General features: G+C 42.9%; 1 protein-coding gene across 3 annotated transcripts; it reads left to right on the forward strand.

Annotated features, from left to right (window-relative positions):
• Positions 1 to 1,924: 1,924 nt before the first annotated feature.
• LOC120549002 (serine/threonine-protein kinase PAK 6) lies at positions 1,925 to 21,415 on the forward strand. Of its 3 annotated transcripts, none has more exons than XM_039785541.1 (9): positions 1,925 to 2,382; positions 12,729 to 12,976; positions 14,385 to 15,047; positions 15,591 to 16,124; positions 16,910 to 17,043; positions 18,666 to 18,792; positions 18,877 to 19,002; positions 19,160 to 19,294; positions 19,888 to 20,055. In XM_039785541.1, the coding sequence occupies exons 2-9, from the start codon at positions 12,773 to 12,775 to the stop codon at positions 20,053 to 20,055; spliced, it is 2,091 nt and encodes a 696-aa protein (XP_039641475.1). In that variant the 5' UTR covers positions 1,925 to 2,382; positions 12,729 to 12,772. The 3 variants fall into 3 exon arrangements, with proteins under 3 accessions (XP_039641475.1, XP_039641476.1, XP_039641477.1); XM_039785542.1 differs by having other exon boundaries at positions 1,925 to 2,180; XM_039785543.1 differs by lacking the exon at positions 1,925 to 2,382 and having other exon boundaries at positions 12,773 to 12,976; positions 19,888 to 21,415.
• Positions 21,416 to 21,627: the final 212 nt, after the last annotated feature.

Raw genomic sequence — 21,627 nt, forward strand, 5'->3', positions numbered from 1 at the left:
ATAATGTCTCTCCATAGAGACATGCTTTAAAAAAAAAAATCAAATAATCCTGTCATTACAGAGACAATATACAACATATAACTCACATATCCTGCAGAAACAAAACAAAATCACATAATGATAGAAAATAATAGCAACATTTTTAAATATAAAAATATGTATATCTACTAGGGATTGACCAATACTGTTTTTTTAAGGCCGATACGATACCAATTATTAGTAGTTAATGAAACCGATAACCGATTTTTGGAACCGATATGCATTGACAGTGAATATGAAAATAAGATTTTGGAATGTTACATACTCCAACACAAAAGTTTGTTTAAATGCTCTAAGCAATTATTTTGAATAAATTAGCAACATTCAACACAATACACTCAGATAGTGTAGTGGGCGGTACATTAGTGAAACCGAAGCAGAGGGACAAAGCTGTAGCGGAGCCAAAGTAGCGCACTTTTTAATAGATTTACTTTATCGGTTATCAGGCAAATAAAATGCCAATACAGATTATCTGCAAACTGCCAAAAATATCTTTCCTTTCCTTTCAATCTTGTCGTTAAATAAAAAATGAATTTCTTAGCCAATTGTACAACAGTAGGCCTACTTATGTCAGGGACAAAAATATGTTCTTATTTTTCAGCAAAATTTACCCGAGTCATATATTTTTATAATGCATTTGCTGTATTTGTTGAAAGAAATGGTCAGGTTGAGTAAAAGCTATCATGAAAGCAGAGAGAAGTTTTTCATTAATTAACCTTTTGACTGCTTAAGTTTCCTTCATACGGGCCAAACAGAGATATGAGTTTGGGTACATAAATGGCTCATCAAACAGCACTATTTTTGTGACAACTGCCATTTTTTGCATATAAGACACTTATTACAAGACCATTTTATTGCTGTTCGCAGCTCTGAAGTCAAAAGAAATCAGGAAAATAAGTCATGCGAGGCAGTAAAATATTGCCAAGCCAATAAATATCTGTGACAATAATGCTGACAGGTAAGAGTGAAAGAGAGGGAGGGGTCGTGTCTGCTATACCCCCAGCAGGCAAATCTGTCATTGTTATGTATTGGTTCAGTGGAGCCTTTTTGATGTGTAAGGAGGAACATCATCATTTGAGCTTGTTATAGTGCCTTTGCAAGCGTCTCCTCATATCAAAACGCCATGTATAACATGTATGCCCCAAATCTGGCTCACTCTGCGGCGAGCAATTTCTGCACAACTTGACCCTAATACATTTTCCTGCTTTGTGTCTGGTCTTAGCTGCTGTATAAATTATTCAGGAAATGATTGTGGTGGAAAGAGAGGGGAATGCTTCAGTCAAATAATGAGGATGCTTAACTGGGGCAGTGTTGTAACTTCAGTTTCTTCACCTACAAAGAAGTCACATTGGATTCAAAAGAGATTGTGAGGATAAGGATTGCACCCTTTACAGAAATAGCCCCACACTGTCCACTGTCCACCCCCCCACCCCACTTTACACACACAAATACAACAACCCCTCCCGCCATCTGCCATCCCTGACCCTGTCATTCCATGGATAATGCATTTGACTGAACAGCAGCACACTGGGCGAACACAGCGCCCTCGCGTTCTCATGTCACCCATAAAATATGTGCAATAGAGACAGAGGGAGAGATGGAAGGCAGGGAGGTGGGTGAAAGGTATCCCAGGTGATGTAGCTGAGCTCTCCTCTTCTTACAGTCACTGGAAACCAGCTTAAACACACACATACACACACACACACACACACACACACACACACAAACACACACATGCACATGCTGCTATCAATTCTTTTGCAGCCCAATGAGGTAGTGGGAGGAGGCAGAGAAGGAGGGAAGTGATAAAGAGAGAGAGAGAGAGAGAGAGAGAGAGAGAGAGAGAGAGGTGGGAGGGAGTGTGTGTGTGAGAGAGAGACAGTGAGCCAGAGAAGAAGAGGGAGAGGGGGGGATGGAAGGAGCTGTATGGGGCTGTGATATTCTCTCCTCCTGGATGCTGCCTTTCCTCTTCATGGCTTTGTCCCTCCTTTGTACGGTCACCCTGTGTCCCCAGGAGCAGGCAGCGGTACACGGACCAGCACTCAGCCACGGAGCCGGGGTTGAATCAGCCCCAACAAAGAGCCTTTGAGATGGCAGTGTGTGCTTCTGCCTGGAGGGAGGAACGCATCAGGCTTTCCCAGGCAAGCGGCAGCCTGCAGTGTGCGCTTGCTTGAGAGCCAGCCCAGTGTATGAAAGAGAGAGAGAGAGAGCGTGTATGTACGTGTGTGAGTGTATGTGTGTGTGAATGTGAGTGTATAATAGTGTATGTGAGTGTGTATGTGCGCACTCTCGCTTCCAATCCTTCCTGGAGGAGAGAGGCTCTCCTCTTCACTAAACGGAAAGGTAAGGGGGGTGACTGATTTTTTTTCCCCCTCTTCTTACAATTATTATTATCCCCGTATCCTCTCTCCACGGTGAGGAGATTGGGGTAAAGAGGGGGAGGTGGTGGGGAAAAAAAAGGAAAAGAGGCTTAACGTCATTGTTAAAGAGCAGGCTATGTATGCTGTCGGTAGGCATTAGCCGTGGTGGAGGTTGAGAAGAAGGAGTTGGAGAGGCTGTGAGCAGAATGCAGTGCAGCCAGGTCCTGATGTGGGGGAGAAAGGGTAAAAAAAAAAAAGGGAAGAGAGTGGGTTGCTGGTTGTATTCAGTGATGGACTGCATCTCAAAAGAGCCTTCACCTTATGCTCACCCTCCTCCTCAGATTCCCCACATCCCTTTTCTTCCTCTGTCGCTTCTATCCTCAACCTTTATTTCAAGAAAAAGGATACAACAATCCCTAAAATGTTGTCTTCTTTGAGATGGATCACTCTTGACAAATACAGACGCTGCCATTGCTATGTGCACTGTGGACAGACGCTTCCTGTTTTTACCATTGTGCATCCTAGTGTGTGTGCGTATGTGTAGGCTGAGTTCTCAGGTGATCTTTCTGGTCATACCCGTGCATGAGGAATTAAGCTGCTACTGTATACACTTCAGTTGATGGATGCTGGCACAGGAGAGTAGACTGACATGACATATTTTGTTAACAGCATTTACCTTCATCTGTTAATGTAATCATTAGAAAACCTGTTGTGCAAGAGCTTGCATGAACGTGGGAGGCGATGTTTGAACTGAGCTCTGTTTGACTTTATTTATTTAAGACATTTTAAGAAACAAGGAATCTGCCCTGTATTGTTGAAAACAGCTTTGTAAAGTCTTTATTTCAGTCTCTAGATTAGATGCTAAATCCCCAGTGAAAATCAATTTGAGGCTAAGGTGTTTTAAAAGAAGTGCATAGATTTTAGTTTTCAGCTAGTGCTTAAGCATCGCGTCTGCACTCATTCTTATTGACAGGATCTAAACATTCATGCAGTTGCTTAAGAATTGTGACTGCAGACATATACTGTAAGTGATCAACACAAAGGACTTTTTCAGATCGACAGGATTTTGATCCAAACTGCATTCTCCGTATTGGTGTTTTTAGTAGTGCATTTCATGTCTCATTTCAGTCTGATGATAAAGTAACTGAGGCTCTTCTGAAACTACCATGTGTTTGTGTCTCAGGTTACTCAGGTCACTACTTGATATTCAAGGAAGAGGAATAGAGGAGGGAAAGGAATAGAGGAGGTGGCAGAGAAGGTCTCTTTGGTGCGCACACACACACACACACACACACACCTGGACATCTGGACATCTGCTTCACTGAGGATGATGTGTACGTTCCAAAATGTCTAAAGTTTTTCAGCGTTTTTCTGGAGGCCGTCTCATGTCTCCCATCTTACTTTCACGCTCTCAGTGCAACACAAACTGGCAGCACAGACTCTAGTCCATGTACTGGGACACTGACAGGACAGGAAGTGATAGGGTCCTCACGTATGAACACAGCACACTGGTGTAGGCGGTACATCATTGTCATGTGCCCCGCTGTGCTCGTGATTGTTTGAGAGGAATGCTCGTGTCATGTTCATGTCAGCAGGAGGGGACAGTGGGCATCAGCAGCTTAGCATTGCCACCAGCCACGAGACGTCAAGCACTAAGGATTAAAACAGAGCCCAAATTAGGACAGCATGCCATGATTCCCCTCTCTGGGCTGAAACAGCATCCATGCTGGGTGACGGAGGAGGGTAGCAGCGTCGGTGCAGATTGATACTCAGTGGTTAAAAATGGTTGGTTGCTTTGTCCCTGGGAGAGACACGCTGAGGCCTGGGCTAAAAAATATATAAATCAAAGCTTTCATAAGCACATGCGCGTACAGTAAAGCTTGCACAGAGGCCTGGCGCATCAATAAATTAGACCCAAGAGAGAAGAGTTGGGCTCGTACCATTGGTCCAGGCTGATCATAGATCTCCATCAGCACAGCGTCAAATTGTTCAAAGCACTTGTGAGAGCCAAGAGGATCTTTAATTAAACAGAGTGTTGGTCAGTGCTGCATTTCTGTACTCTCCTCACTAGCCCTTAGTATACATATTGTTACATTGCATGAAGAAGCACTCTTTCTTAGTTCAGAGTGGTTTTCTAGTGATGTGTCAGCATCAATAGAACATCCCATAAAAGCCCCAGGACACTAGAAGTGTTGCCTTTACAATGTCATTATGTTAAGGTGTTTGGAGTAGACAGAGGCTATAGCTTTTACTGTGCACTTATGTCCACACTCATCGCTGCGAGACACAACAAACTAGTTTTCTTGTCCATTATCTTGTCTGGTAGAAACTGGCCAATATGTCAGATGACAGAATGATATACACACTCTGTTGATGCAAGTGTCCTGTCCTTAAATCCCCTTTACTGTGGCTTGTTTACTGCAGACAAAGCTGCCCAAGATGACGGAGAAAAGAGGTTACATCTTCAGAACAAAGATTGCGGCTTGCCACAAAACCGTGCCACTAAATTTGGCAAATAAACACTGACACTGTAAATGTCCATCTATTCAGCATCTTTATTCTTTTCATTTCTGTCCTCTCGCTTTCTTCCTTTCCATCTCTTCTGCAGTCACATCTGAGTGTCCAGACTCTACTTTGCTCGCCCACTCTTTCTCCTCCTGTCCTGACCTCTGATTTCTTGTTTCCTCCTGTCAATATTAACACAAGACTGATCCCCCCCTCCTGCGCAGCTGTCTGCCCTTGAAGAACTGACAGCCAACATTGATGAGCACGGACATCACATTTTTCTATACATTTCCAATCCTGCGGCCTTTTGTTACTGATTCAGTGCACAAGAAAATGACAGACAAGCTCTTTGATTGTTTACTCTCTCAGAATCGCAGTGCTCTGTGACTTCAAACCGTTTCCGACTTGCACTACTTCATGCAGAGGTTTGAGTGAAAGCCTATGACGCATCGCTGCGAGTTATGTGACATTAGAAATCTTGCGAGATATGTCACTATCAATGAACTCTCTGTGTGGATAGGGGTCATCCCTGCTTAATGCCCAATTTATAAACTGAAATTCAAATGCAGAATATGGATATCATTTCATTGAATATTATTTGCAGGGCTGTAGTCAAGTCCACCTTTGTCAACAAGACAAGTCCAAGACCAGGACTAGTAGTGAGACCGAGTCAAGACCAACCCAAAAAGGTTCAAGTCCAAGTCAAGACCAAGTCCAAATGAGAGACAGTCAAGATCGTAGAAAGAAAGGGTCAAATTAGGCCACATTATTTACTTAAAATATAAATTTTTCCCATTCTTGAACTTATTACTTGTCCTGAAGAATTCATAGTAGAAAGTGCTTGCTGACATTGGGCCTCATTCACCAATATCTTCCTAAGTTTTCTCTTAAATATGTTCTTAAGAAAGTTTCCAAGAGAAGTCTACGTCGGATTCATGACGTGTTCTTAAACAGCAAACATTATTCAACTGTGTTGTTTTTAGGATTGATGAATTCCACGTCTTTCGCAGCGTGCCCCAGTTGTTCCTAATTAGCATAAGATAACGCCCACGGAAATTCCCATATAAGGACATACAGCTTCACTTGCACCTCCTGGGAGACTGCGCGTATTAGAGTATTGGGAGGCGGCTGGAGGAAGTACTGAATCTCAGTACTTAAATTAAAGTACAAATAACCAAGAGACATATTTACTTTAGTAAAAAGTAAGATGTCCACTACCAAAAACAAGGCCTGGCTTTTAAAAAGAAGTTCTATCTCCTAACCAGCATAAAAGGAAATGTTAGCATCGGAATGCGGGTTGGTTTTATTCATGGATGTATTTTAAGACAGTTTTATTTTCTTTAACCATGCAAGTAAGCAAATAAAGTGTGGGGAGAAACAGCGCAAATGAGAGAGCTTGGAGAGAAATAGATGGCAACTATGATTTAAAAACGGGAATAATAAAAAACAAACATTTTCATTTTCACTTTTACCGGAGGCATTACCGAGGGTCAGCGGCGCTGTGCCCGGGCTCTGGAGCACCGGAGCCGGCTTGGATCGGCGGTGTCCCATATATATCTACGGCAACAAAACTTCACTGGACGTGAGACAAACGTGTGACGGTCAGGAAGACGTTTTGGCAGGGGGGAAACTGATCAGAAAATGTAACGGAACATTGTAGAAATGTAGTGGAGTAGAAAGTATAGATAATTGCTGCAAAATGTAACAAAGTAAAAGTCAAAAGTAGGCTAGCACTATTGAGTCTACTTAAGTAAAGTACAGATACGTGAAAAATGTACAGTTACGAAGAATTTGTACTTTGTTACATTCTACCACTGCATTTTGGCCATATAAATAGCGAGCAATCACCAAATAACGCAGGATTTAATCAGTTTAACTGCTAATGTAAATTGCAGTGTTAGTGTTTTTTTGCATAATATGATTTCTTTTTCAACAAATGATCAGAAATACATTACAGTACAATACCATCATTGTAAACGACTGTAGAATTAAATAAAATGCAGTAACCAATCATTTGGAGCAAAATGTCATCACTCAAATGTGCGTAAGAGTGCTTTTCAGTGTTCGTAGATTTTGTTCTTAGCTAAGAACAAATCCAAGTTAAGAAAACATTAGTGAATGCCAGAATCTTCGTAAAAAGTTCGTAAGAAGGGTTTAAGAACACATTTCTTCGTAAGAACGGTTGGTGAATGAGGCCCATAGTGCTGGACTCAGTCAAGACCAACTAGAATATTTTGCCAGTCCAAGACGAGTCCGAGACAACAGAAAAGCATTTTAAGTCTTCCTTTAGTGCTTCGCTTTTCATAAACTATATACTGTAACTAGTCCACGACATTCACTTCACATGCCCTTGGGTATGGTCTACATTGTGCCCTCCTTACCCCTGAGTGGAGCTTTAATCAGAGGTAAAAATACTTTGAGGACTGAGAAAGTTGTTTTTGACCACTTTTGGCCACTTTTTTTAGACAAAAAAAAAAAACTGGCATCTTCACCTGTATTTTCTCTTTGCTGCTGAATCTCCTGGTTCTGAATAGCTCCTTCAATGTCATGCATATCCTGGAGCAAGAGTCTAAAGTCATGCTAGTGGCTCTGTGAGTACTTAGGCACAGCAGTGCTTCAGAGCTCAATGCTAAGGTCAGCATGCCAACATGTTCACAGTGACAATGCTAAAATGCTTATGCTATGCAGGTATTGTGTTTATTATCACCATCTTGGTTTAGCATGTTATCATGTTGACATTTGCTAATTAGCAGAAAACAAAAAGTGCAGCTTAGGATAATGGGAATGTCCTTATTTTTAGCATGTATTTGGCTTAGGACTAACTGAAATCAGGACCTGATGAAAAGTCAGGGGATCACCAAAACTATTGCATTTATTTATTTATTGCATCCTGAGGGGGACATTAATTTGTGTAATGAATTCAAGGCAATCCACCCAATAATTGTTGAGACATTTACCAAAAAAATTCAAATGTGAACCTCACAGTGGTGCTAGAGGAAATGCAAGTGGGATTCATCCTCTGAAGACCTCATGGCAATCCATCCTGTAGTTGCTGAGATATTTCAGTTTGGACCGAAGTTGTGAACTGACCAACTGAACAAATAACCAACCAACTAACAAACCAACCAACTGACATTGCCACCCCGAGCTGCTAGCAGTGCTAAAAAAAAGCCACATTTGCACAATGGGAGACTTTACAGAGGCAGTAGATGTGTACCATCCTCTAACATTCCTTGTATTTCAAGTGCTTTGTCATGCATGATTTATCAGACCACTAGCATGAAATATGCATGACAGCAATGCGTTATTCCATGTCATTGAACACAGCTTATTACATCACTTGTCATCTCCTATTGACAATCCTTCTTTGTCTGCAGAGGTGACTTCAAAGAGAAAGCAGACAACTTAAGTCATAAACACTGCTATTGTACAGTCCGATCACGTCCAGCGCTCGTGTACCTTTTTCATGCCCTCAGATGCCGTGTGTATGTCTGTGTGCGTGTGTGTTTGTGTGTGGGGGTTTTACGAATCACAAGGAAAAGGAAGAGATGACCAACCAAGACCCCCCTTTCTCCCTCTCCTCCCAGTTTCATTACACTCAAAGGGCAGAACGGTCATCATAATGAAGCTGATAGGAGAGCAATCTCTAAACCCCCCGCACTGCAGAGTCCAAAAACAGCAGTTAAGACCTTGATGCTATCTACTGTATGCCACTATGAAATAGATGTAGCACCCTGTAATTCAGAATAGCTGGATTATGCTTATACGTGTATTGTCTCCCACCCTCACCTCACTATTTGCTGTACAAAATAAACACACGCCTGGTGCTAGAGAGGACAGAGGGGGGGTGGGTGCATGATGTGTCCTAAAATTAGATCAGTGAAGGACTGAACACCATACTAATCCTGCGAGCACAGTCACCTGCACACTCACTACATTCCTGCATGCATGCCAACAAAAAAAAAGAAAAGAAAGGCAGAAATCAGGGCAAATAGGAAGAAAAAAATCATTCAACAGAGCTCGGAGCACTAACATCGAGCAAATCCAATATCTCGCTTATCTCTCGATCCCCTCTCCCACTCATCCACAACACAACCTACTCGGGGTGATTTGAACATGAGGGGAATGCGAGCATGCCCTCTCCTCTTTTGTCATGTTGTCTGTGGGAAACGTATAGATTGCCTGCTTGCATTTCTACATGGCATGAAAGGCCTGGTTGCTCTATCTTTATGCTTGTGTGATTTTCTGTGACTGAGATTTTAGTTCTTACTGATTTGTGGATATTCAGATCACGCCTTAAATTTTTTTGCTCATGCACACAATTGTAGAGATGGAAATACCTAATGTAGCACAATTTCGGAGTGACCTCATCCTCTTTGGCTCTTCACATTCCTGACAGCAGCCGGCTGAGTTTTTGCCTCAGCACTTTGATAGATTCAAGACAAGCCACTGAGGCATAGGGTCAAGTCCCTGCAGTTTAGAGGGATGTGACTAGAAAACGTGATTATGCACCGTGCAAGTTCAGCTCTGTGCATACGTATTATACGAGGGGCTTAGAAATCAATAGCATATTGTTATCAAGACAGTCATAAGCTTGGCGGAGTAGGAAGGGTCACTATAAGGCCAGTTGCATGTGATTAAAGCTTGTAAATCAATAATTGCATCAACTTTTCAATTTCTTTTGCCCAGGCATGAATCAACGCAGTCTATGTGTGTGTTTCAACTTGCCACTAATATCACAATAGTAAGAAAACTGAGAATGAATAATGAATGCTGTGACATGTTCTGTTCTCCGCTGCTTTGAACTAATGAAGCTTGATAAAGTACTATACAAAGCAGCCGTCCCATTTGTGCTGTTATCACCCCATTATTGCTGGAAGTGGAGGACTGTAGCAGTTTGCATTTGACTCATGAGTAAATATTGATCGATCTGCTTGTAAAAGGATACATATGCGCTATGTGTAAATATTTGTTTAGGCAATGCCAACAACTGCACGTTGAACAGCTATCAAAGGAGATAGTCTCTTGTGCAGCGGAAAAAAGAAAAAAAGCAGAGATTGCAATATTCTGTTTTGCAGCTTGTTTACACAAGTATTCCTTATTGAAAAGCAGCCACAATTGGTGCTTAAAAGCCTTTCTGTGTCTGTAGGAAGGAAACTGGGTCTGTGTTTCTCTAATACCTAGGTCTGGCTGTAATCTTGGTCTGGCTGTAATCTTGGCCCCAATGTCTCTCTCCCTACCTCCTGAGAACCCTCACACCATAATGTCCCTGTCAGATGGAATTAAAGTCCTTCCCAGCACCACATTATGTACATAGGGAGAGCACAAAGTGATACGCTTATGCAACACTTAGCATATTAGCCTTGTGATTGAATTATCCTTGGAGGGTGATACCCCCACATCCTTACCCCGCCTTTCTTTAATGAGGCAGGTTTAGCTGATGTGACCAGTGGGCCTGATCTCCTTTTACCCTCTGGTGATGCGGTGGGGCGAGCGATGGGGTAGCGACCGATACAGCTCACAACAGTCGTTGTTAATGCCGATTAGAGCTGTGCTGCTCTGAGGACGGAGGTGGAAAGAGGAGAGACTGCCAGTGTGATCGCCTGCTGAGCAGCAGACAACTGCAAAACTAATTTCCTCAACTCCCACCATTTCACAGTGCATTATGGGAGATTGTATCTGATATCCTAGGGGCACCTTGTAGGGCTCTGCGTTGGCTACATGCACCAGGGCCTTTTATTTGCTACATTCTGGTAAAGTAGACAATGAGGCTCTTTGAGGCTGTACTTAACACACAGCAGTGCTTTGGTGCTTTGAGCATTGTGGTCACGCTAGCATGTACATGTTAAGCAGGTATAATGTTTACCATGTTCAATGGCTAAGTTTAGCATGTTAGCTTACTCACATTTGCTAACTATGCTGTGTTCCATTTCATTTACTTTAGACAGAGGTCAGAGCTGGGAATGACATCACACCTGAGTTAGTCTATATCCACAACATTCCAGTTTCGGGATTGCTCCGTTGCCGGGTTTCACTCTTTTCGGCCGGCTGTCCGTTACCTTCCGCTTTCTGTGTGTTGGAATTTTAAACTCCATTTTGCAGCGGCACCGGTGCTTAGCGCTTCCCATGACGATTATGAGTGGCTTAAAGAAACGCCAATAAACCAGAGCACATTTTTCTCCCATCCCGGAATGTTGTGTGGACTAGCCAGACCCTCCTCCGCAGCACTGTGGAGGAAGGTCTGGCAAAGTGAGACTACACCTGAGTTGACTGCTTTCCAGTACAACAAGTCGGAAAACTATTATATTTAACTGGGTGGTGGAAGTATGGTTTGCTCTAGCTGGGTTTGCCCCTGTTAGCAATACCAGTTGATAACAATGCATTATTTAGTAATTACGCATACAAACACTGTAGCAGCATATCCACAGATAGAAGGACAGTACTGTGTGTGTACGACTGATTTAATGAGACACAAATAAGACAGAAGTGTTGGTAAACAGTAGGCTATATTACTACATCAGCTGTTGATGCTCAGAGCAGCCATCTTGGATTTTGAGGTCGGGGTTGTTGAGGTTCTCCCGACTTTCTGAGTGGGAAATCCAACTTCATGGAGGTGTTCCAGTTAAAATTTCCGACTGAGAACTCGGAAATTCCGACTTCCCAGTTCAAATGGAACCAGCACCCCTGACTACACATACTGTAGACACTTGATGCACATGTTAAGGACTGAACCATGAAACTGGAGTACTATTACACACTCAAGTAAACTCAGCACAAATTGGCAAAATGTCTGTCAATTGTCCCCCTTACGCTAATTTTGACATTGAATACGGAATAAAAGAAACAATCTATGTTCCTCCCTACCTACCTGCATATTTCTTGACTTTGGCTACACGCACCCCAAACGTGCAATAAAAGATAAGGGGATCAATCAGTCACAGACTGAACAGAGCAGCATTGCCATCCCTAGAGCCACGCAGCTATCATGGCTGGCCGGAACGTCCTCCATACTGAGAGCTACATGAAACAGTATAAATCCAAATCATGAGACTTAAATTTGAGTGATTATCTCCCAGTACAGCTGCGCAGCTGAAGAAATTAGATGTAATGTATTTAATTATTTCCCTACACTTGAATGGAAAATAAAGCTTAACATTCAGTAAACCAGAGTTAGTGTCTCGCCAAATGCATGGCCATCCATCTAAGGATTAAGTAGTTACCCTCCCTGCAATCAAGGGCACACAAGCTACTAATTAGGACGGCATATGAGTTATAAAGGGTTTATGAAGGATAGCCTGCCATAGTATATTTGTGTTTGTTTGTGTGTGTGCGTGAGCGTGTGTTTGTGTCTGTGTGTTGTACTCGTCCTGCTAATGCACTGAAAGCCTGTGGGCGCTAGCCAGACGGGCAACGTGCTCATCAGTAAAATGGCACAGAGAATGAATAAGCCTTGATTGACCAGATATCCTTCATTACACATGTGCTTACAAATCCATCCACTCTCCTTGGAGCCATTCTTAGAGGCACAAGCTTGTGACAGCCAGCAAGGCAGTGTGCAGGGACATACACATCCCAGACAGGAAACAGCTTTTAGATGAGCCATTTGAATATTTTCTCCCACGTGGAAAGATCCTCGGTTGTCAGATTTTATTTGAATACACAATAGATAATAAAGGAGAGTGGTCAGTCAGTAGCACCATCGTTCTGATCACTGGGGCAGAAGCGATTTGCCTAAATTCAAATGTCAAGATTACAGTTACTGGAACATGTGCTGTATGCAATATTGAGTGCAGTTTATTAAAGGCTGAATATTTTTCCCTACAGGCACTTTTTGAAGCGGGCAAGCTGTCGCCCACGTGGACCTGAGGATGTTTCGCAAGAAGAAAAAGAAGAGGCCTGATATATCAGCGCCCAAAAACTTTGAGCACCGTGTCCACACCTCATTTGACTCCAAGCGTGGCTGCTTTGTTGGCCTGCCGACCCAATGGCAGAGCCTGATAGAGAACCTGCGCAGGCCTAAACCCATGGTGGACCCTTCCAGGATCACAGAGGTGGAGCTGAGGCCAAAGAAGGTACACCACACCTTACATTCAACTCTTTATTGATCCTTTAACCTTACCTTGAACTGATCACCAATGACTAGCAGCACACCATTCAACCAGGCCCTCATTAAGCTTTCATGTGTTGCCATTGTAAAATAATCTCTAAGAGACTAATGCATAAAGATATGCAGGCTGTGGTATTGATGCCAAAGTGTCCTTCAGTGGTGCAGAGGCATCCTGCTGTCTCAGAGAATGTCATAATCCTCTGATGACCACGCAGAAGGAAGGCCTGCTCCCCTCCCCATCTTTTTGCTTTCTTATCTATCATGGGGCTGGGCTAATGACCCTGCTGTGTACACTGACTGTACAATGTTGAATACTCAGAGGGGCCACAAGATGTATTACTCCATGCAGGCAATTAATAACAGTCCACGGTGCCTTCCCACAGATGTCAAGCATAAGGGATAAAAAGTGCAGGTACAGAGAAGGAAACGCCAGTTAATGATAAAGACTGCAACTCTCAGGATTTCTATGCTTCACGTAGCATATGGTCGATTCTGTTTGTGACCCTCCAGAAAAAAAATTAGAAAAAACAAACATTTCATTTATTCCCTAATGTGATTAGTGCTGTTCAATATGAGAACCATCATGTCAGCATTTAGGTCAGATTTATGTTTCTAATAGTGTCATCAAAATGAGTGGTGTCACCCACAATAACCTCATAATGCAAAAACAAAACATATGGATGAAAATACAGTACATTTCAGGTTATTGCTATTAAAATAAAATATTATTCCAGCATGTTTTAGAATACGATATCTCACCAAGGCCATTATCACCTGCCATTCTCTCCTCTTGGAGAGGTGCTACTGTAGGTGAGATGTCATCTGACCTCTACCCCCTGTGCAGATGTAATGGCACCGAACCAGGGAAACAGGAGAGGCTGTTGACTGGCTGTAAACTGAACATGACTCTTCCCTGGCTGAGAGTGACTAATGAGCCAGCATACAGTTGCAACAGTATCACTATTCTGGCAAAAGATCTTAAGTTTGTCTGATCATTTTCTGTAAGGGCAGGTTTGCCTTTGCATGCCCGCTAACTGCATGCCATCTGCAAAGTCATAGGAACAGTTATCTGTAATATCTAAATTTGGCAACATAGGAACAGTTGTTGAGGCTCTGACTTTGTAGTATGTCTCCTGATACATTTGCTTGGTATATTTCTCAGTGTATTGTCAGAATGAGCCACTGGGGAAATGATTTAAGTCGCTGTCTTTGAAGAATGACAAAGATGTCCTTTACAGATTCTCAAGTCTAAATTTAACTCGCCTCTGAGCAATGATTATGTCACCCTCATTATTTCTTTTGGTCCAAAATCTTTCTATGATGTGATCATGGCAAGCGCAATGTGATAAAGATAAACGCCTCTCCTCTTTCAGACCATTGTGCGGGGGAGCATGATCGGTCACGGAGACTACATCGCAGCTATGATCAATGATATGAACCGTCTGTCTGTGACCAGTTCTAACTCTTTGAGGAAGAGCAGCCCATCAGCCAGAAAGAGGGCCCAGTCACTGGGAAGACTGGGGGAAGTGAACGAGAGAGATACTTACCAGTACGAGGACCTGACTCAGGATGATGAAGACGACGAGGATACGGGTCAAGACCAGTGGAGGGACAGGGCCAGGAACATTCACAGTGAGACCAACACCCCCTACTTGGGCATGAAGAAGAGCATCACTCTGCAGCCTAATGGGATCTTGCCAAAGGCCAAGTCCACCTATGAAGTCAGCGTCAGCTCCCTGGAGGGACCCCCGCACCCAGTTCAGTCCCAGAACATCCCGGTGCTAAGTCACGGGGCTTATGTGAGCGGTGAGGTGGGCAGCCCTCAGGAAAGACTTATATGGAAGAGAGATTTTCAGCTGCCCAGGGGAATGCCACCAAATCAGAGACCTATAGCTTGTTTTTACAACCCAGCTATGGCTTTACAGCAGCCCCATGGTGATCAAGCGACAGTCGCAACGGAGCTGCGGCCCAACGTACCGATGTACATGCTCCCCCAGAACAGCCCTGGGAGGCCTTTCTCATCCTATGACCTGAAAGTAAGCCTGACATTACAGCAGTTTCTTTGCACATCTTTCTCGCCATTAAGTGCACTGATAATACATTATTCATAGAATACACAATATATGCATATTTCTGCTAACAGTATGTACATCATAATAGTCCTCCACTGTTTTTGCATGAGCTCTGAATCCATTTTTTGTCAAGAAATAATTGTTATGCTTAGGGTGTGGAAACTTTAGCGAGGCAGCATATTGATTGGATTTACACTAAATGTGATTAAACCTCTGGGGTTGACTATTTTTTTAAATTCTAGAGTTGATTATGAAATGTGGGTTTAAAGTGCCAGTGGGGTTGTAAAAGTTGAGAGATGGTGTGTTTGGCAAGATCTCAGCGGGACACTTGGGTCCTTATAGCAACATCTTTACATGGGTCGTATTAGGTGAAGTAAATGCAGAGTGAAAGGGATGGACTTGATTTACATTCACTTTTAAAGCAGATCTTGAACCCCAGGCAGGCAGCCAACTCTCTTTCAGCTCCTTTCCTTAATGTTCCCCACCCTTTTCTCTTTTATCATGCAGGCAGAGTCGACAGTGAGGTACCACTCCGGCTTCCTGCCCACTGGCAACAGCAGTCCACTTGTGGGCGGCATCAGACCCCAGCGAACAGTGCGCTCCTCAGCTAGCTACACGCTGGGCCTGTCTCCCAACATGGGGCTGAGGCCCAATGGGCCTGACCCCTTTCTCAGGCACTCTGGATGCCCCAATCCTCCCTACCCCCGGCAAGACAGCCCTTCCCAGCCTCGACCCTCCCCTACAGGCTCACTAGCCACAAGTCCTCCAGGCACCTGCTCCCCTGCTTTCAGGCCCCCACAACATCCTTCACCCAGACCACCACCAGACCCACCCAAGGTGACCCATGAACAGTTTAAGGCGGCCCTGCAGATGGTGGTAGACAAGGGCGATCCACGGTCTTACCTGGAGAACTTTGTGAAGATTGGGGAGGGCTCGACGGGGGTGGTGTGTATTGCTACAGAGAAGCACAGTGGCCGGCAGGTGGCCGTGAAGATGATGGACTTGCGGCGGCAGCAGAGGAGGGAGTTATTATTTAATGAGGTACAATATCCAACTAGGTACAAAGTGATTCTCACAAACAAACATAAACCAATGCATTTAAGGTTACAGCAGCAAATTTGAGGTTTCATGCTTGCTATTCTTTGTGGTCTGGCATTTAAAGGATTAAAGGTTTATTTCAACCTGGCGTTTGTCCCATAAATGTGGCTTTAACGGTCATGCTAACTTTGCTCTCTCCATCATTTTAAACCACCTGAAGAATCCATTATGGCTCGTTTCCCCAAATCTCTACAACAGAGGTGGCAAGTGCCAAGCTAGCATGGCCCATAGAGCCATTATAGCCACATTTATGGGAAATATGCCAGGTTGCAATAAACCTGACTTTTCCTTTAATGCTTACTTAAAGGGGTACTCCGATGATTTTACACATGGAGTTCAGTTTGCTCGTCATTGGGAGAACTACTCAGCCTGTAATAACAGTTGTATAATGTCTTCTGTGGCTCTGGAGGGAGCTTTCCAAAGTTTGAGAAAATAACCCCAAATGATGTCATCAGGGTTATCTCGGCTTTGACTTGGAGACGTTGAAAGACGTGGGTGTTTACAAGACGAGACCTCTGATGAAAGACACTATTTAGTTGGATAGTTAGAGTCTGATCCATACTGAAGAGTAAAAGTCAGGATATCTTGGACTTACACTAAAATGTTTGAGTACCCCTTTAACATTGGAGAACCAAAATGTGGCCACTCATGGGTCATGTCTGTGGAAAATTATCATTTTAATAAGATTAAAAAGATTTTGATTCTAACTTGAATGCTTTGTTTGGCAGGTGGTTATCATGAGGGACTATCAGCACAGAAATGTGGTGGAGATGTTTAAGTCAGCCCTGGTGGAGGAGGAGCTGTGGGTTATCATGGAATACCTGCAGGGTGGAGCACTGACTAACATTGTGTCTGAAACCAGGTATGAGGACCACCGAGATATAATATTGGCCCTTCTTAAGAAAGCTGCATTGGCGCTTTTCTGTTTGGTTATGATATCATCTTTAAGAACTAAATCAACCACAAGGGGGTAGTGTGGTATCGACTGCTTAGGGATCTGTGTTGATACCAGCAGCATAAAGACTCACAAAGACTGTCATTCAGCCCTCTCTCTCTCACTCAAAGCCTGCTGCTTTTCTCTGGGGAAAAGTAATAATTCAATAACATAATTGAATATGTGCATGTTTAGATGACATGTGGATAGTCAATTTTGGTTGAGAATTTGATTTCCTGATGCTGTCCTGTTGTCCAGCAGCGCATACATCAAAAATAAGGAAAACATATCGACCAGCAGAAGGGAGTTGAATTTTGTCGGGGCGTTTAGATTTGCGTTTAGATCTGTCAATGTATTGTATATTATTAACAGATGGTTGGCTCTATCTCCATAGGGTGACATCAGGGTTAGATCGCTTGAGTCAAAGCGTTGAAAAAATTATTCTCTCAAGCCAGATGACATATCAAATGAGCCAACTGTCACAGCCACTGTTTGTCAAACACTAAGATGATCAGTATATTGGCAGAGCAATCAAGAATAAGGGTCCTTTTTGTCTTCTGTTTTTCCTGGCTGTAGTCTAAGTCTCTTAGGGTGACTTATAAAAGTGTCCCTAAATTAAAAAACCTAGTAACTGCCGAAATTAATTCAGGAAGTTTTTTTCCTAATATATGTGTCTTTTGAATATCATAAGAACCATGTGTGGGAGAATACAGCACTTTGTTAGGTAACTCTACCTTTGTTTTCAGTGGGCACATGACCTTAGCCTGGTCCTACCAGACTCGTACATTTCATTTGTACAGAGAGTCTGGCCACTCTCCATTGACACTATTGGATCTGCCCAGAGCCACTGTGGACTGTCGCAAACGTTTGGTCGTGACGTCGGCTTAGCATCGCTAGCGTTCGCCTTAGCTAACTCCTTCACCACTAACGGAGCGAGCTGGAATATCAAACTTTTCCCGAACCCCGTAGGGAGGAGGGCTACAACATTATGGCCACCAACAAAACTAAGCAAAGATTGTTCTTGCTTGGGCTTTAACTTCTGGATATTTGGCAGCGTTGCCACAACGGACTGAATGGCTTTGCTCGCATGTTTGTCCGCCGCCATTACGGAACTACAACTCAAACTAGCGCAACCTCAACGTCATCATTCTCAGCCACTACCTCTGTTCCCTCTGTTCGCTGATTGGACCGGTAAAGATTTGGCAGGAGAAAACCCAAGAATATACCGCAAACCCAGCACGGTGTACTGAAGGAAAATGAAAATGTGAGCGGAAGTACGGCTAGCATGAACTTGCTTGTTGTTTGAAAATGGCCTTTTGTCTCCCGGCTCTTATGTCTTTATGTTGCACTTGTAAAATATCAAAGTAACATTAACATTGTGGAGGAATGAACATGTTTTGTTGGTCATGCTGCTGTGTAGGAGTTATTGTTTTGAACCTTCCACTCGTTATTGTTGCCTTTAATGCGCTGTGATTTACCGTTACTCATAATGGAAGTGTGAAATTTTAATGTCAATTTGTGTGTGTGTTTGTGTGTGTGTTATCCTGCAGGCTGAGCGAAGAGCAGATTGCCACAGTGTGTGAAGCTGTTCTGCAAGCCCTGGCCTATCTCCATTCGCAGGGAGTCATCCACAGAGACATCAAGAGTGACTCTATACTACTCACATTAGACGGAAGGGTATGATATGTTGTTACTCTTTCGTTTTTGTTTTTTTTCTTTCTCGCTATCTCGATAGTAAGGTCTTTTTCTTGTTCCCCACAGGTAAAGCTTTCAGACTTTGGCTTCTGTGCTCAGATCAGCAAGGACATCCCTAAGAGGAAATCTTTAGTGGGGACACCCTATTGGATGGCTCCTGAGGTCATTTCCAAATCACCATATGGCACTGAGGTGAGGAGGCACACATTCAAATGCACTCACGCTGAATAACAGTGGTGATCTCTCTCATATAGCGTAAATGCCAACAGTGGCAATCTGTGCTGTGACACCTGTTACATAATTTAAAACTAAATATTAACTAATATTTAAACATGTGATTGTGCACCAGGTGGACGTTTGGTCAATGGGTATCATGGTGGTGGAGATGGTGGATGGAGAGCCCCCATACTTCAGCGAAACTCCTGTAGCAGCTATGAAGAGACTGAGGGATGAGCTGGCTCCTACTGTGCGAAATGTCAGCCAGGTACAAGAACACTCACAACATATTCTGTCTTTAAATAAGCTATGTTTATAATTTTTATTCATGCTAGTGGCGTGGCACTATGGGATGGCAATCTCTGTCTGTCAGTCCATCACTTTGGTCCAGACTGAGTGGACGGATATGAAATTTCATACAGAAAGTCATGTCACTCTCTGGATGAATTGTAATAACTTTGATCATCCCCCGAGTATTCCTTTAGTGCCATCGTCAGGTCAAACCTTTGTCAAATACTATGTTAATGACTAAATACCTGCAAAGATGGCATTCCCATCACCCTCAGCTGTACTTAGTGTGTAATGCTAATAAGTAAATGCTGGCATGCTAATACACCAAACTTAGACTGTGAACATGGTAAACATAATACCCAAGAAACATTGATACATTATCAACAACAATATTTGATACAAACCTCACATTTTCATTGTGAGCATGTTAGCATATTGATGTTGGCATTTAGCTCAAAGCACCACTGTATCGCAGAGCCACTAGCATGGCTATAGACGTTTGTTAATTTTCATAATTATTATAATTATAAAATAACTAGAGCAATGTTTGCTCATTACTCTCTTGTCCAGATCTCCCCAGTTCTAAAAGACTTCCTGGACCGTATGCTGACTCGGGACCCCCTAGAGCGGGCCAGTGCCACAGACCTGCTGGAGCACCCCTTCCTGCTGCAGAGTGGCTCACCTCAGTGCCTGGTCCCTCTGGTGGAGCAGTACCGCAAGCGCATGTCTCGTTGTTGACCCTGTGGGTCTCCCGCTCCCCAACACCCACCTTCAGTCTGACCTGTCCAGGTGAGGACCAGCACCGGGGTCTAACTGCTCTAGCACCTAAGCCAACTGGAGATCAGCTCCAGAGAAGCAGACCCAGACAGCATGTTGCTGCCAGAGTGATGGTGGCAGGACGGAAAGTTTGGCTCACAGACACCGCATGGTCTCAGGCATGAGAGAAGCACTTTAGGAGTGAGTTAAAGGCAGCATGCAATTCTTCACCTCTCGACTCGGCTCAATCTGAATATTGATTGGCTTCCTGTAACATTCAGTGGGATTCAACACAACACAACATGGTGCATATCAACTGATAGCAAAAATCAATATTCCACGTAACTAAATGTAATGAACATATGCTACTCTAAAGATCCTTTATAGTGTTCATAGTGGGCATTATTGCTAACAGTGTAAAGCTTATAAAGCTGGTGTTAGGCTTAAACCACAGTAGCTCATTGTGACATTAAGGACGTATAAAGTTACCTCTGCACACTCACACTCTCTGTTGTGGAAACTGGACAACAACCTGGTCAGTACACTTCACAAAAACTGACAGTAGACTCTTTGCATGGCCAAATGGAGGCACACCTGGCCTGATGTGAATGCTTGAATATGAACCAAACCGGGAAGTGAAAGACAATTCTCCTTTGTTAGCATAATAAATGGGTAGATGAAAGCCCAGCTGCTACTATTGGGCTATTGGAAAATTTACCAGTACCGTATTCCTCTTTTTCATATTTATTCTTTATTTACAAAAGGTGTTGTGGGTTGTTTGTATGATGTGAAGTTGCAAATAAGGTTTAATTATTATGTATGGAATTGAAACAGAGCAGCAGATAAATTAATAATGTAAATATAAATACAGAATATCAGGTCCTTGTCCCTGCTACTGCAGTAAATTATATATGATAAATTCAAATTTTTACTTTTCTTTACTGAAATGTGAGTGTATACTTGTATGTATGTGCGCATGTGTGTATGAGCACATGGGCACATGGATGTGTGTGAGTTGACATCTCAGTGTTTGCTTCTGATACAACCCTCTTTGTATTGTGACAGACTTTTTAAAAACCACAAGACGTGTGTGTTGCTCCTCCAGAAGTTGTGTATGACTGTATTTGCATTTGTTTGCCTAGATAAAGCACACAGGCCTGGCATGTGATGCTGCAGGATGTCCACCTGCTGAGAAACACTTTGCACATAGTCTTTGTATTCTGACACGGATACATGTTCACGTGTTTCATGTATTTCTATCTCTGTCTTGATCATTCATGAAAAAGAGAATTACACATTTTAATTTTGTATAAATCAATAAATGATGCATATTGAATCAGAATTCATTTAGTTCTGCATTTCTCTCACACACACACACACACACACACACACACACACACACACACACACACACACACTTTAAAGTGTTTATTAGGTACCCAGCATGAACCATACAGTGCACATTGAGTCTTTAAGCAAAATACATACAATATTTCTTATAAACAAAGAAGCAATATCAAATACATTTAATTCCATACAATATAAATATATATA

Source organism: Perca fluviatilis, chromosome 20, assembly GCF_010015445.1.
Source record: "Perca fluviatilis chromosome 20, GENO_Pfluv_1.0, whole genome shotgun sequence".
Classification (NCBI taxonomy): Eukaryota; Metazoa; Chordata; class Actinopteri; order Perciformes; family Percidae; genus Perca; species Perca fluviatilis.

Bases quoted from the DNA above. Each gene is read 5' to 3' on its own strand.
- LOC120549002 (XM_039785541.1), top strand. From the start codon at position 12,773: ATGTTTCGCAAGAAGAAAAAGAAGAGGCCTGATATATCAGCGCCCAAA. The intron at 16,125-16,909 runs GTACAATATCCA...TTTGTTTGGCAG, and splicing joins GGGAGTTATTATTTAATGAG to GTGGTTATCATGAGGGACTA. The intron at 18,793-18,876 runs GTATGATATGTT...TGTTCCCCACAG, and splicing joins TACTCACATTAGACGGAAGG to GTAAAGCTTTCAGACTTTGG.